We start from the raw sequence: 15840 nt of genomic DNA, 5'->3' as shown, positions 1-15840 counted from the left end.
TACAAAGCAGGCCTAGGTCACGTGCCTTTTGTCCAATGTTACCATTGGGGGAACATGCAAGTACAGTCTGGAGCTGCTTGCAGGACTATGTGGGCCAGGAGCAGTAAAGAATGACCTGATTGTTCTAGGATTGAAATCTCAAATGACTGCTACTGACACAAGCTACTTTTTTTTAAGAACCAATCAGAAATTACAGGGCACAGCTAGACATTATGGTGCCCCCACTGCCATATTAGAGCTGAATGTGGGTCATTTTAAAATCCTGCCTCTGAAGAACTATGAACATATGCAGCTGCCTTATACCGACTCAGACCATGGGCCTATCAAAGTATTGCCTACTCCAGGGATTTTCAACATGGTGCCTGTCGAGTGTTTTGAGAAAGCTGGATGTGGCTTTTTCTCAGCAGGGCTTCTGATTGGCTGTGCAGATTTTTTAAAAGTTTCTTCAGCAACAGCTGCCCCCGCAGCAGTAGGCTCTTACCTTCAGTCATGCAGTGATGCTTTATGTATGCAAGAAAATATTTTTATAGAATATGTTCATTTTAAAAGGAAATCTATTAAACAATTTCTGCCTGAAATGTTGAAGAGTTAAGCACTTCTCTCCTTGGCACCTTATGGCAGCATTCCAAAGGTGCCCACAGGCTCAAAAAGGTGGGAACCTCTCATTTATTCAGACACCAGCTCTCCAGGGACTTACGAAATAGGTGAATTGGGAGACGTGCACCTCATCCTTTTAATAGGCAATAGCACAGATTGAAGCAAGGACCTTCTGCATGCAAAGCACAAGTGCCACCCCTAAGCCATAGCCCATTTTATTACTTTTAAGCCTTCAATTAAATGCCTACAGCAAGCAAAAAGTCAACTTATACTTATGTAAAGATCTATACATAAGCAAGCTGTAAGCAGAATTCTCTGGTCTTTTCCCCCAGCTGATGCAACGGCTGTAGGATGCTTAGCTCTATCTGTACATATCTAGCAGAATAACCCAAACTCAATATAGCTGCTGTGTATCTTTTTATACTGCAAATGGAAACCACATCCCACAATTCTTTCTTGACTTGAGAAACACAGCAGGGAGCTTTTTAACTACATCATGAAAATACTTAAATGTTATGGCCAGAATAAAATATGTGCAAATCCTGCAGTTTCTGCTGAATTATTTTAACATGTCTACTAGTAAATCATGATTGTATACCATCTTTATTCTCTTGATTAGAAGTCTAACATGTTTTGTAATTCCATAGTATAAAACCACATTTGCTTTGAAGCATGCTGTAGTAAAAAACATTATTTTTTTTAAACAATGAACTGAGTTTTAAGATACGGGTGGCAAGTCCATAAATATCTGTAACAGCCAATTAAGTTTAAGCCTTTCAAAGAGCCTACAACTTTTGAATCAGTATTGCAGATGCACCACCGCCTCCGTTGCAAATTCCAGCAAGACCATACTCTCCTTGCTTCAATGCATGAGTCATGTGAACGACAATTCGTGCTCCAGACATCCTAAGACAGAAAAAGCATACCAAGTCAGTTAGAATGCTGATGGTTCTCCAGCCACCCGACTATCTTCCCCTCTACCTCCAAAAGGAAAAAAAAAATGCAAGGATTAGGCTTTACCTCCGGCTTGCTTCCTACAGCCAGTCTTTCTCCTGCCCTCGGTTGTGAAGTTTAAGCCAAAATTGAACCTTCTCACAAAGAGCCTGTTTTCTACTTGAAGTTTCCTGGTTTTAAGTTCTAGCATCAGTTCTTGACCCTGAAGGCAAGCAGAGCTGGCTTTTCAGCCTCTCTGTCCCTTGTACTAAGATACGGTTGGGACTTAATCTTGAGCTTCAAATGGGACAAGCATACTTTTTTCCTTTCTTCCACATCTGTTAGAACTAGCACGATCCCTCCTGTAATACAGACAAACAGCACATCACATACCCAATTGGATGTCCTAAAGAGACTGCTCCTCCATGAATGTTCACTTTCTCTGGATCAATGCCCAGCATCTTAATATTGGCTAGGACCACAACACTGAATGCTTCATTAATTTCCCACATTGCAATGTCTTCTTTTTTGAGTCCTGTCTGACTGAGTATCTGAAAAGGAAACACTGCAGTTGGAACCATTTGTTCAGCAGACACTGAAGTGCTAATAAAAGATCTATTTTAGTTGTGTTTCGTTACAAGTAGCGAGAGCCCCATGGCACAGAGTGGAAAGCTGCAGTACTGCAGTCAATGCTCTGTTCACGTCCTGAGTTCAATCCCGACAGAAACTGGTCTCAGGTAGCCGGCTCAAGGTTGACTCTGCCTTCCATCCTTCTGAGGTCAGTAAAATGAGTCCCCAGCTTGCTGGGGGTAAAGGGAAGATGACTGGGGAAGGCACTGGCAAACCACCTCGTAAACACAGTCTGCCTAGTAAACGGTGATGTGATGTCACCCCATGGGTCAGTAATGACCTGGTTCTTGCACCTTTTTCTTTTTACCTTTGTTACAAGTAAAATGACATAAACATCAAATTGGGTTCACCTACAATGCAGCCTAGGATACCTACTAAGACTGTAGCCAATCACAGTGCACCTATTACATAACCCCTGACCCTGTATAAAGAGTGTGAAGCAAGGGGATCTGCCGCACCTCATATCACGCACACATACAGGCTGGCAAGAATGCATAAACTGCTGAGCACGAGAACAAATGTTCTGACTCCGCGGAGATGTGCTGACTGATCACCAAAATGTTGGTGTCACCCCACATGCAAGTAGGGAAAACACAGTAGGACCACATTTCTCTTTAACTATCAACTATTTCGACTGCTGGACAAACACTCATGATACATTTTGCCTTGCAGGATTGAAGTTCCACACAAACTAGACAAAGATCCAACCCAGCTCCCTACAAAGGATGGGTATTAGCCCAATGCCTGCACTATGTCCCCCCCCCCTCCAATAGCGAGTTGGGTCTTCTTGCCGTTTATTTTCTCTCTGGGGACTGTACAGGATACCAACAAGCTAAATGGGCCACACTGGTATCAACATCCAGAATGTAAGATTGAGCTGAAAGAGACTTAACGTAATTAAATATTAATCAACTGGCATTAGTTGGGATTTCGTCAGCTCTCCTGGGATTAGCAAGCTTAATGTAGGTTTTGAGCAACAAAGGAACTGGAACAACCACCACTAATGTTCTCAAAACTTTCAACATATACAACACAATGTAGATTTAATACCATTAAATGGTATAATTTAAAGATTACAGAATAGTCACTTATGCCTGAAAACATATTGAAAGAGTTATTTATTCCACGTCTAGTTAGACCACTGGTTCCCAACCAGGGGTCCGTGGACCCCCAGGGGTCCGCGAGAACTAAATTAAGGTCCACGAAACAAAGTTATAAACCCATAATAAATTAATATTTTCAATTAAAAGTTCTCTATTATAAAATATATTTATTCAAATATTATTCTAAGCTTAATGTTTAACTAACAGTTATGATTAAAGTTTATTTTCAAATTCTCGGAATTTTTATTTTGAACCTTGGGGTCCCTGCACTGAACAAAAAAGTCCTAGTGGTCCCTGGTCAAAAAAAGGTTAGGAACCACTGAGTTAGACTGATAGCTGTACTCCGTCATTACCCAAGTTTAATGAAATAAAAATATAGTAAGATTTGTATGGGAATTGGAGCTTGCTAAAAAAAAAAGCTTATATTATGGTTTTGTTTAAACAATCTTATAAGAAACTCAGGCTCAGAGCGAATCTTAATCACAAATTCAAACTTTACATAATACATATATATCATAGGCTCGAATCTTAATTAGTACAGAAAGAATCACACTAGAGGAAGGCCAATTCCCTGCTTCCCACAGTAGTTTTCTGTGCTCCCCCCAGTTGTGCTCCTGCTGTCAACGAACCCCCAAAATTAAGTGAGACCAAAATGGGGATCCAGCCAAGAGTTACCCTCCTGTCCTCTGCAAATAGAAGTGGCATTCCTCTGGAAGAGCTGGTATTATTCTGATGGAATGACAACTTACAAACCACCCTAAAGCATTCAAAGTATAGAGGGTTTTTAAATTACTATGATGAGAGAGATGACAAATATTCACAGTGCTGCTTAAAGACAGACTTTTTGAATGTGGAAACAATACAGGAGTTCCTACCTTGGGAACAGCATGTGCCGGGGCAATGGGAAAGTCAATAGGATCAACAGCAGCATCTGCAAAAGCTACAAGATCATAAATGCTAGTCAGAAAAACATTTGTTTACTGTATTTCAGCCAGATCTATGGTCCTCATTTAAAATAAAATGTCTTAGATATTTGTTTCCACAATGATCCTGACCTAGACACATTTGCAGTCCTTCTGGCATAGTGTTGCAGATCGTTCTTTGTAACAAATACATTTTAGAGAAACTGCTAGATGATCAGAAGTTTCTAGTTATGACCCGTCTTTCTGTTCTTCCAGCTGAACCCCAAAATAAAAAGTAAAATGAAACCATTCCAGTCTGCCATCTACAGCTAGAGCTAAAGGGTTTCCCAAAAGTTGGTATTTCAAAGACTCCTACCTGCTATCCTAGCCAATGGTTTAACATTTAACCTCTTGGCTGCTTCTGAAGTCATCAGAACCAAAGCAGCTGCTCCATCATTGAGGGTACTGGCATTGGCAGCCGTTACTGTTCCTAAAAAGTGTTAACAATCCTTTAGGCAAAAATAATGAATTGACACTCCTCTAATATTACAGTCTTCAGTATTCAAAACATTTCCCAGTACTACACAGAACAAATCAGCATCAACACTGCTGGTGTTATACTAAAGTACCACGGGTAGTGAAAAAAAACCACAAACAATTTTGGTTAAAAGCACTGCAATTCTACTAGCCCCTGGGAAAACTATTGCCATGCAAATAATCAGCAATCACCTTTTCAAAGCTTACCATTTTCTTTCTGGAAAACTGCTTTCAGCTTTGGAACTTTACTAAAATCAACACGTTTGTACTCTTCATCTTCTTTAAACTCTGTGTCAGGTTTTCCTAAAATGCAGACTTTGTTTAATAAAAAGTTCAGCTTGTAACACGTGGCTGAATTCAGCCTCAGAGATATTACTGAGTTTCTTTGGAACTTGCTAGACAGGTTAGTCAGCACACCCCCTCCTTCACAACCAGAAGCAGAGGACACAAAACAACAGTGCAGCCCAGCATACTCTACATCGCATTGCTCTTCTTGCACCCTTTAAGCTCTGGTCTTTATACACTGCCCCAGTCTTCCTGGTATACCACTCACCTCTCCACTACGCTTTTACGAAAAAGGAAAACCACAGCTAGGCTTGGCTGCAAGCCATACAGTTTGGAAAAAGGACGAAGGAGAAAGCTTAGATCTCCAACCCCTGCCTCCAAAAATAACTGCTGACCAGAATTGTACTCATGTTCTTCTACTACAATCTCCATTGAGGTTTACAGGCATATTCATTTCCCAGTGTATTTAACATTATGTTAGCTCAACAGAAAAGTCCATATGGAGGGAAGCAAGGGGCTTGGTGAACAGAAGCTGAAAAGCTAGGGCTGTTACACAGACTCAAGGGCGCTCAATTTTGCACTGGATTACAACCAGTTGTTCAGATCTAGAACAGTAAACCCAGAGCATGGAAATAGTATCATTGACTAGTCAACACATTTAGCTGTTTGAATAAACATCACGGGAAAAGAGTGGCCAAGATCCATGAAACTATTACTGTAAGCTCAAGGGGGCTTCATATTCCCTCATCAAAGCTCTCTCCCTCTCTAGATAGCATTTTAATTCCATAAGGAATGTGTTGTGTGTGTTAAGTGCCGTCAAATCGCTTCCAACTCATGGCGACCCTATGAATCAGTGTCCTCCAAAATGTCCTGTCTTTGACAGCCTTGCTCAGATCTTACAAACTGAGGGCTGTGGCTTCCTTTATACAGTCAATCCATCTCGTGTTGGGTTTTCCTTTTTTCCTACTGCCTTCAACTTTTCCTAGTATGACTGTCTTTTCAAATGACTCTTGTCTTCTCATAATGTGACCAAAGTACAATAGCATAAAGAATACATTTTCCAAAAAAAAAGAAAAGAAAAATCTTCATTCATATCCACAACACATTTTTCAGACTGCAAACACCATTGCCATTCTAATGTAACTTTTCAATGCTTCAAGCATTTAATTTAATGTCACAGCTAGATTCAAGTCCAGCAGCACCTTAAAGACAGACAAGATGTTATGGGTACAAGCTTTCAAGAGTCAAAGCTCCCTTCATCAGATAGCTTTGACTCTCAAAAACTTATAATCATTAGATCTTGTTGGTCTCTGAAGTGCTACTGGACTTGAGTCTACTACAGACCAGCACAGCTGCCCTCAGTAATTAATTTGTCACATCATACATTTTAGTCACAATACCTTTCTGAGAAATAGTAACAGGTACAATTTCCTTTGCAAGAACTCCAGAGCCCCAAGCTTCCTTGCTTTTTGTATACGATCTGATGGCGTAGGCATCTTGATCTTCCCGTGATACAGTAAACTTTTTAGCAGTATTCTCTGCACAGCTACCCTACGGAGGAAAGGGGAGAAAAGGCAATTAAAAGTCCTTTTAAGAATAGGACAGGTTTTCACACCAATCTGCTCTGATAATACAAAACCCCTGTATTTCGGTAGCTCTTGTACCACTGCTTAATTTAACAATTCTTTTCAACACTTAAAGCAGCTCAAGACTGGATCGTTTCTTCCATTAATTCAATTGGTAAAAATGAGCCTCCACATGGAAACAATGCATTTATTTGCATTGTTTATATCATAAGAACTCAGAGGATTTTTACCATTGTTAGCACTACTTGTATCAGATTACAAGTAAAAGCACTGACAGAAAGCCTCAAAATTTGAATTGTTTCATCATATAATCTTCAAAATCCTATACTGAAAATACAAAAAAATCAGCTTCTATTGCCTTGCAGGTGAGCTTCTATTTGCCTTGCAGGTGAGCTTAAAAAAAAACATTGTCAACTTTGGATAGAGTCCCAAGGTAAACAATGAACCAATACAAATATGTTTTGGCTGCAAGCTGTTTTATTTGCTGCTAGTTTATGAAGTTCTCTGCTGCGTTTACTGTTGACTGTTCAATGTTTTTAGCCATTTTTTAAAAAATGGAGACAGATGCTAACAAAGATTTTAAATAAATAAATGCCACCCAGCAGCTTCCAGCTGGACCAAACTATATACTTGTTTGCAAACAATCTAATTGGGAGTTACTGATAGGGAAAATAACAAAGCCCTAAATGTGCAAAGACTGCAGAATCACCCTTTATGTTTACTCTTCTTTATCAGTGGAAGATAATCCTTTCTGGGTTTAGTGAAGAGTTGTACATTAAATGCAAAGATTGGAGGGAGGGGAATGATTTTCCACTGTTTAGACGTTCTATGTACAGTAAAGGCATGCAAGAGGAAGAAGAGTTGTTTTTTATACCCCATTTTTCTCTACCTTGAGGAGTCTCAAAGCAGCTTACAATAGCCTTCCCTTCCCCCAGACACACACATATCTTGTGAGGTAGGCGAGACTAAGACACTTCTGAGAGAACTGTGACTAGCCCAAGGTCACCCAGCAGGCTTCAAGACATCAAGAATATTTACCATGTGGATTTTATTGTAAACATCAGTTAAACCATCTTTCACAATCAGGTCTTCCAGCTTTACTCCTCCATAAGGTGTTGTTCCTCTGCTCATTGTGTAGGGCACATTAGACATGCTCTCCATCCCTCCAGCCACCATCACATCCTGTTCAGAAAGATTTTTACAATGACATATAAAACCTTTACCTTTCTAGAAGGAGAACAAAATACTTAAACATTTTAATCATGCTTTGAGTCTATTCTTTTTTAAGGCAAAAAAACCCCTACACTACACCTCTTAAAAGTTTACCGTTTTTCTGCTTTATTATATGAAGCCACCTACTAAAGATTATTTTATGACCCAAGAGTAGGTACAATTTTCAATGTCATTCCAAGGAATAAATTTATAGTGCTGTGTGTGTTAAGTGCCGTCAAGTCGCTTTTGACTCATGGCGACCCTATGAATCAATGTCCTCCAAAATGCCCTATCTTTGACAATGTCCTCCAAAATGCCCTATCCTGCTGCCCTCCACTTTTCCTAGCATGTCTTTTCCAGTGACTCTTGTCTTCTCATAATGTGACCATAGTACAGTAGCCTCAGTTTAGTCATTTTAGCTTCTAGGGTCAGTTATATTTATAGCTAAATAGCAGAAATAACGCAGATATGCCAGCTGTCACTGAACAGTACTAGCGTATAAATTCAAGCAGTGTCAGTGGGTAAAACATTCCCTGCACATGTTCTATTTAAATGAAAAGAAGTTGCAGGGCTATCACTATAAAGAGGCATATGCAAAGATTCCACTGCCCTGTAACAATTATTATAGCCAAATGCAACATTAGGCTTATTTCAGAGACCACGTATTCATAAATCTTGTGAACGCTCTATAGTGATCCTACCTGATTCCCACACATCAGGCTCTGTGCTGCCATCATAATAGATTTCATTCCAGAAGCGCACACTTTGTTGACAGTTGTGCAAGGAGTAGAAACTGGTAAACCTGGGCCAAATAAAGACAAACTACTATGGAAACTAATGACAATTGGCTTGCAAATGCAAGTACTGCACCTAGGAAGTCGTAACCAGTCGGGGATAACCACCCTAAGCAGTCATAACCAGCTGGGGACCACCACCCTAAGCAATCATAACCAGTAAAAAAAATAGTTTTAATACCTGCACCAAGTGTTGCTTGTCTTGCAGGAGCTTGTCCTTGCCCAGCCTGGATAACATTACCCATGTATACTTCCTTCACTTCTTCTTTAGCGATGCCTATGACAGAGAAAGCATTTCTAACCATGGAGCTTTAACAGGCTTATAACATAATACATTCTGAGAGATCGTACAAAGGAGATGCTACACTTTTTTAGTTCTAGTTCAGAACTTCTGCACTAAAGAATGAGAAGTGAAACAAAGAAAGTACTTTTTAAAACCCAAACTCAAAGCCCAATTCATAGTGCACAAGACTGTAGGTCATCTTGGTTTTGTCCTCTCCAACAGGTAAATTGCTCATGAATTACAGCGTGGAGGGTAAAGACAGCTGTGGCAAAGGAGGATCTGAAAACAGCTCAAAATAAACATATTGCTTCAACTGAAAGATTTCAATGGCATCTTTCTACCTAAAATGACATTTAAGGTAGCCTTGGTATGACACACTTTATGGACAATCCCTAGAGACAGTCCACTGGTTCACTTGCCCCAGCTTTATAGCAAAATGGTCAGTAGTGCTCATGACAAATATTTATTATTTTATTTATTTAATGTCAAACATTCTTAACCACTACACCACACTGGCTCTCTGTTGGCTCAACAAGGCCAAAGGGACTAATGCCAAGCTTCTGTGTTGGAGTTTAGCCCTGCAGGACTATGAATTTGAGATCAAACACATTAAAGGCAAGAACAATGTAACCGCTGATGTCCAGAAGTCCTTCCTAATGTGCCTTCTGTGTAAAGACTATGTACCAGGAAGCATATATTGTTTGATGCTGTAATTTTGTTTTCTTTGTTGAAATTTCTGAAGTTCAGTGTATAATAAGCTGTCTCATTGTTAGTATCCAACATCCCATACTGTCGTTTGGACCAGCAGTTCTTCAAAATAAGCCTGCCTGAACTGAATTTCAAAGGGGGAAATGTAACAGAGATCCTAAAATTTGTAAGGCTCAAGAGTGCCACCTAGATCTTGGCCCCCTAGAGATTCCATTAGAATGAGCTATTCACTTCCATTCCACACTGGACCATCCTGGCAGATTGCAGTCCTGCTAAGACTGACACAACCAGACTATCAAATGTCTCCATGGTTTCTATTTCATCTTTAATTTAGGCTTATTATTAGGAAAGGCCTTGGATGTTTTCTAACAACCCTACTTCAGCGTCTAAAGATAGTGTAGATAATTGAACTAATCTCTTTACTTACCTGCTCTTTCAATTGCTCCTTTAACGGCAACAGAGCCAAGAGCAGTAGCTGGTAGTGAGAAAAGAGATCCCTGAAAAGAGCCAATGGGTGTCCGGGCAGCACTTACGATGACTACGTCCTAACAAGCAAAAATACTATAATTGGTTCAATGGTTAATGCATGTATCTTATACTTTCATAAGAAAGTTGAGACTAGGTGACTGTGTAGGTCCAAAATCCTTTATATTAAATGAATGCCTGATTAACATAATGCAGTAAAGATCTCAGAACTGGTTCCAGTCTCTTCAATGATATAGGACATGCCACTATATTTGCAGGTAAAGAAGAAGAGTTGGTTTTTATATGCCGACTTTCTCTACCACTTAAGGAAGAAACAAACCAGCTTATAATCACCTTCCCTCCCCTCCCCACAACAGACACCCTGTGAGGCAGGTGGAGCTGAGAGTGTGACTAGCCCAGGGTCACCCAGCTGGCTTCATGTGGAGGAGTGGGGAAACCAACCCAGTTCACCAGATTAGCCTCCGCTGCTCATGTGGAAGAGTGGGGGATCAAACCCGGTTCTCCAGATCAGAGTCCACTGCTCCAAACCACCACTCTTAACCACTACACCATGCTGCCCCCGCCCCGCCACCCAGCGTGATGGTGGGAATTCAATGAATGGAGCTCCATGCAGTTCATTTCTTTAAAATGCATGCATGAAGGTAGGGCTGGAATTAAGCCTTCTCCCCCAGGCAGCTGCTATTCGTCCCACTGCAGAAAAAAAAAAGAGTTGAATCAGTAACTGTATGTTTGCACCACAGTAGGAGCAAACAGTAGGTCCTCAAAACAAGTTTCCGATTAGAAAAGTGGTAGGTATAGGAAGATAACCGTATGGCCCTGATTAGAAGGGGGAACACAAGTGATTTTAAGGGGTAAAAAACACACTGGGAACTCCTTTCATAGAACGACTTTCATATGCAGTTTAGCCTTTGATATGGTTAATGTACAATTGACAGCAGTTAAGTAAACAATGGTTGCTTCCATGTGGGGATTTTTCACACAAGCAGGAAGCCCCTGCTTTAAAGAATGTTCAAATGACCCACTTATTCAAACCACAACTTGTGGCCTTTCCAGGGCTTTCCCTTTTAAACCAGCTCAAAGGGAATCCATGTAGTGACCGTGTAGAAGGAGGTGCTATGGCTCAGTGGTAGAACGTCTGCTTGGCATGCAGAAGGTCCCAGGTTCAATCCCCAGCATCTCCAGTTTAAGGGACTAGGCAAGTAGGTGATGTGAAAGATCTCTACCTAAGACCCTGGAGAGCCGCTGCGGGTCTGAGTAGACAATACTGACTGATGGACCAAGGGTTTGATTCAGTAGAAGGCAGCTTCATGTGTTCTCGTCTAGAAATATTTGTGTGGTATTCTATCGAATATTTGGATAGCAAGAACTCTGGCAAAAAAAAAATGACTTCATCTCTGGACTTCAGCCTATCTGTATTTATCCGAACAAGTTCAAGCTTGTTCAAGTCACTCCCACCCCCCATATCCGAACAAATTCAAGCTTGTGCTACAGAAGAATACAGCCTAACTTAGCAGGTATAACACTTGACATCACATCATGTTTAATACTTACATTTAAGCCACGTTGTGATGAATAACCCCGGCTTGCATACATCATCGCCTGAAAACAGAATTTGTTTTTCATTGTGTTGTAATAGCTTTGTGTACAGCATATCCCATTTGACTCCAAAATGCTGGGGATTAAGAATTTTGACACACTAGTTATACACACTAAAGGTAAAGGTCCCCTGTGCAAGCACCGGGTCATTGCTGACCCATGGGGTGACGTCACATCCTGACGTTTCCTAGGCAGACTTTGTTTACGAGGTGGTTCACCAGTGCCTTCCCCAGTCATCTTCCCTTTACCCCCAGCAAGCTGGGCACTCATTTTACCGACCTCGGAAGGATGGAAGGCTGAGTCAACCTTGAGCCAGCTACCTGAAACCGACTTCCATTGGGATCGAACTCAGGTCATGAGCAGAGCTTGGACTGCAGTACTGCAGCTTACCACTCTGTGCCACGGGGCTCATTATATGCACAATATATTTAGTAACACGAGGAGGACAGGGAAGTTTCTTTTTGCAACTGTACCTACTAAATGCATTGAGAATTGAAGAGGTTTAAAGAGGTAACATTTGGAATAACTGGTGAATAGTTCTGGCTAGCATGACCACAAAAATCCTGATGCTTAAAATACCTGTTTCTGACAGTTAATAATGGTGCAGTATTTCATTATAAACAAGTCAGCATTGCTGAGTTATCTAGTTTGCTTATTTAACCTTTTGATCCTACAAACTTTGCCCCATTTAGTAATTTAGGTTAACAAACATTAGCAATTCCAAAGGCTGGACAGTCTCTCTGCTTTTGTCTGTTGGGCTAGCTTTGCTGCTGCAGCACACCCTTAAGGCAATCCTGCAAGGCATCCTAAGTAAGAACACCAGAGTATTTTTATAAATTTTCTTTTTTCCAGTTCCCATGCTCAAACTACTGAACAGGTGTGCCATTTAAGGAAAGGCTATTGCTCCCCTATACAATACAGACTTTATGAGCACTTCCTGATAGGCAAGGAATTATGAGCTAAGGTTAAGCAGCACCTCAGGCAGCATGTTTTCCACACCAAATTAAAGAACAGATTTGCCCTACGAAGTCACAACCACAAGGAGTTCTCCCCTGCAAACACTATCAATTGAAGCCTTGCTGAGGGGAACACCCTCTGGATTTCATTCCTCCTTGTTCGTTAGCGGGGGGACTGTGGGGTGAGTAGCATTGGAATTTTGTACCTGAGGAAGCAAATCTGTTGTGGTAATCTTGTTCAGTAGACCCCATATACCTGTAAGAGCTCCTCTAGGAGCAAAAAAAAATTAATCCTTCTCCTTTTATTGATTTACAGAGTTTTTATGCGCCCACTCCAGGAAACCTGCTTAGAGCAGTTTTCAAAATAAAACATAATAAAAACATAAAACATTCAAATTCTTCATTAAAACCCACTAAAACATGCAATAGGACATGAAATATTATTACTAAATAACAGGATAAAATCTATTATTGGAAAATAAGTTATCACATAAAAACAAGAGAAGACTAAAGTTTACGCTGTACACTCTGGTTTCTACCTTTAGAAGGATCTCAGAGAATCCTCTAGGCCAGCATTTCCTAACCTGTGAGTTGTGAAGCCTCTGAAAGTGGGTCATAGGCCAGCCCTCCCTTATGTCTGCTCCTGCCCTTTCCATTGCTCTCTTCTGCATTTTGGAAACCAAGATCTGACCCTGGAAATAATTCTGATGGTTCCTAGAGTGAGTTCCTTAGAATCTTAAGGGGGATTAGAGGGACTAATGGAGAATGATAGGGTGGTCAAAGGCTGGAATATAACCTCTGTAAGCAAAGGCTGTATATGTCAGAATGCCACTTGCTTGGGGTTCACAGTGGAGGACGCTGCAATGTTGGTTGGTTTCTCAAAATCAACTGGTTAGCCACTGTAGAAAATGGAATGTTGAATTAGATGGGTGCAAAAAAACCAACAACCTTGAGTTAGCCCTGGCTGGGTCACCATACCAAGTAAATTTGGACTTGAGGGTCACCATACCAAAAAGGCTGGGAACTGCTGCTCTAGGCATTCCACTGGAGAAAGGTCTTTTCTAAAGCTTGGTGTACACAAGCAGCAAAGTGATGCAGCAGACCAAGAAATGTTAGAATGGTAGCAGCAAAAGCAGTCTTGTTGCACCTCAAAAATGAACTGCTTTTTGAAACATACGCTTGCTGATCTACAGCCCTTACCTGACAATGTACTAGCCCACAAAAAAACTTATTCTGCAAAAAGTCTAGATAGGAAGCCAGACTGTAATAAAAATAAACAGTAGTCTTGTGGTATTGTACTGACTAACAACACTTTATTCCTAGTTTAAATGTCCATGAATGCCCACCTCAGATTCAATGAATAGATCTTCATTATATAGGAATTTTTGGTTATCCAATCAAATAACTAGCACAACTACTGAATGATCTTTATATATTTCCTGGAAGGCTTCACCCTGTATTTCCTGCACTTTATAGCTCTATGACCCTGGGAAGGGTCCATGGCTCAGAGGCAGAGCGCCAGCTTTGCGCCCGTAAGACCCCATCATCTTCAGTTAAAATGGCCAGGTGAGAGGTGATGTGAAAGATCCAAGATTGAAGAATCACTGCCAGCCAGAGTAGGCAACAGTGACCTTGCCAGATCAATTGTTCCGATTCAATATAAGGCAACTTCACATGAGTGCAGTTACTTATGTGTGTAAAGTGCTGTCAAGTCGCAGCTGACTTTATGGCGACCCCTTTTGGGGGTTTTCATGGCGAGAGACTAACAGAGGTGGTTTGCCAGTGCCTTCCTCTGCACAGCAACCCTGGACTTCCTTGGTGGTCTCCCATCCAAATATTAACCAGAGCTGACCCTGCTTAGCTTCTGAGATCTGACGAGATCAGGCTAGCCTGGGTGTTACATATATTCTGCTTTTCTCCCCACTTGGGATTCGAGGCAGCTTTGAGCGTGACCATGCTGTTTGGTTTTTACCAACAAATTACTTTGCAGTGAAGATCCTGTTGATTTTTCTGCTCGTTTTTCTTCCCCCCCCCCTTTCAGTCTTTAAAGGTGTGTTTCTATTTTTTAAAATATTGCAGCGATGGGACTCGGGATTGTTATAGGTGGGAGCATTTAAAAAAAATGGAGAGGGAGGGGAAGAAAGGCAGACATGTTGAGAATAAAAAATAATAATTTGCACATTAGCGAGGTGGCCAGGCTTAAATCTACACACTTCCTTGCGCGCAGGGGGGAGCGCTCCTGCCACTCCCCCCCCCACCCCCGGTGCGCACACCCCTCCCCGCAGTCTGAAGTGGTACAGCCCACTCCACCGCCTCACTCTACCGCGCGCGCAGACCAGGCCGAAAGGAAGGATGCCCAAGGCGGGCGGGGCTCAGTGCTCGGCCGCCCCTCTCAGGTCGAGTCGCCCTTCCCGTGAAGGGGGGGGGAGGGGAGAAGGACAAGAGAAGGTGGCGGCCGAAGGACAGCGGGAGCCCCGAACCGAAGCCGCCATCGTCAGGCCAGGAACCGGGAGCCGTTTTTTTTTTTCCCCCTCACCCGAAGCGCCTTCGGCACTTGCCGCCCGCCCATCATCTCCGCTCTCTCGCCGGCCTCAGCGCTTCCCGACAGACACCGACCGACCCCCTCAGAGGACACCGACCGACTGCCAGGCAGCGCGAGCGCCTCCGTCACCCTCAGCCGCACGAGCCTCCGACGGGCCCCGCCCCTTCGTTCGGCCAATAGGGCTTCAGGAGTGACGCACGCGCCGCTTTATCCGCGGGCCTCGCGGAGATTGAGGGAGCGAGGGAGGGCGGGGGGGGGAAGGCGCGGCGATCAGAGCCTCGTTCTATTGGCTTGCAACACCGAAGGGGGCGTGGTCACTAGGGAGGTTATGGGAGCTCGGGACAGCGGCAGGCGCTGGTTTCCCGCAGAGAGCATAAGAACGTAAGGAAGCCCTGCTGGGTCAGACCCAGGCCCATCAAGTCCAGCAGTCTGTGCACACAGTGGCCAACCAGGTGCCTCTAGGAAGCCCACAAACCTGACAACTGCAACAGCATTATCCTGCCGGTGTTCCACAGCACCTAATATAATAGGCATGCGACATAAGAAATATAATAGGCCTGCTACATAAGGACATAAGAAAGGCCATGCTGGGTCAGACCAAGGCCCATCAAGCCCAGCAGTCTGTGCACACAGTGGCCAACCAGGTGCCTCCAGGAAGCCCACAAACAAGACCACTGCAGCAGCACCTAA

At 42.4% G+C, this 15840-nt stretch overlaps 1 protein-coding gene across 1 annotated transcript; it reads right to left on the bottom strand.

The window, feature by feature from the left end:
* Positions 1-1305: 1305 nt before the first annotated feature.
* Positions 1306-15198, bottom strand: ACAT1 (acetyl-CoA acetyltransferase 1). Its single transcript, XM_056858594.1, has 12 exons — positions 15145-15198; positions 11608-11655; positions 9998-10115; positions 8761-8856; positions 8487-8587; positions 7612-7755; positions 6388-6538; positions 4910-5005; positions 4542-4655; positions 4139-4203; positions 1924-2081; positions 1306-1503 (listed from the first exon to the last, which is right to left on the bottom strand). The coding sequence occupies exons 1-12, from the start codon at positions 15178-15180 to the stop codon at positions 1383-1385; spliced, it is 1248 nt and encodes a 415-aa protein (XP_056714572.1). The 5' UTR covers positions 15181-15198; the 3' UTR covers positions 1306-1382.
* Positions 15199-15840: the final 642 nt, after the last annotated feature.

Source organism: Euleptes europaea, chromosome 12, assembly GCF_029931775.1.
Source record: "Euleptes europaea isolate rEulEur1 chromosome 12, rEulEur1.hap1, whole genome shotgun sequence".
In the NCBI taxonomy this organism is placed as follows: domain Eukaryota; kingdom Metazoa; phylum Chordata; class Lepidosauria; order Squamata; family Sphaerodactylidae; genus Euleptes; species Euleptes europaea.
This window is presented reverse-complemented; position numbering and strand designations above follow the sequence as displayed.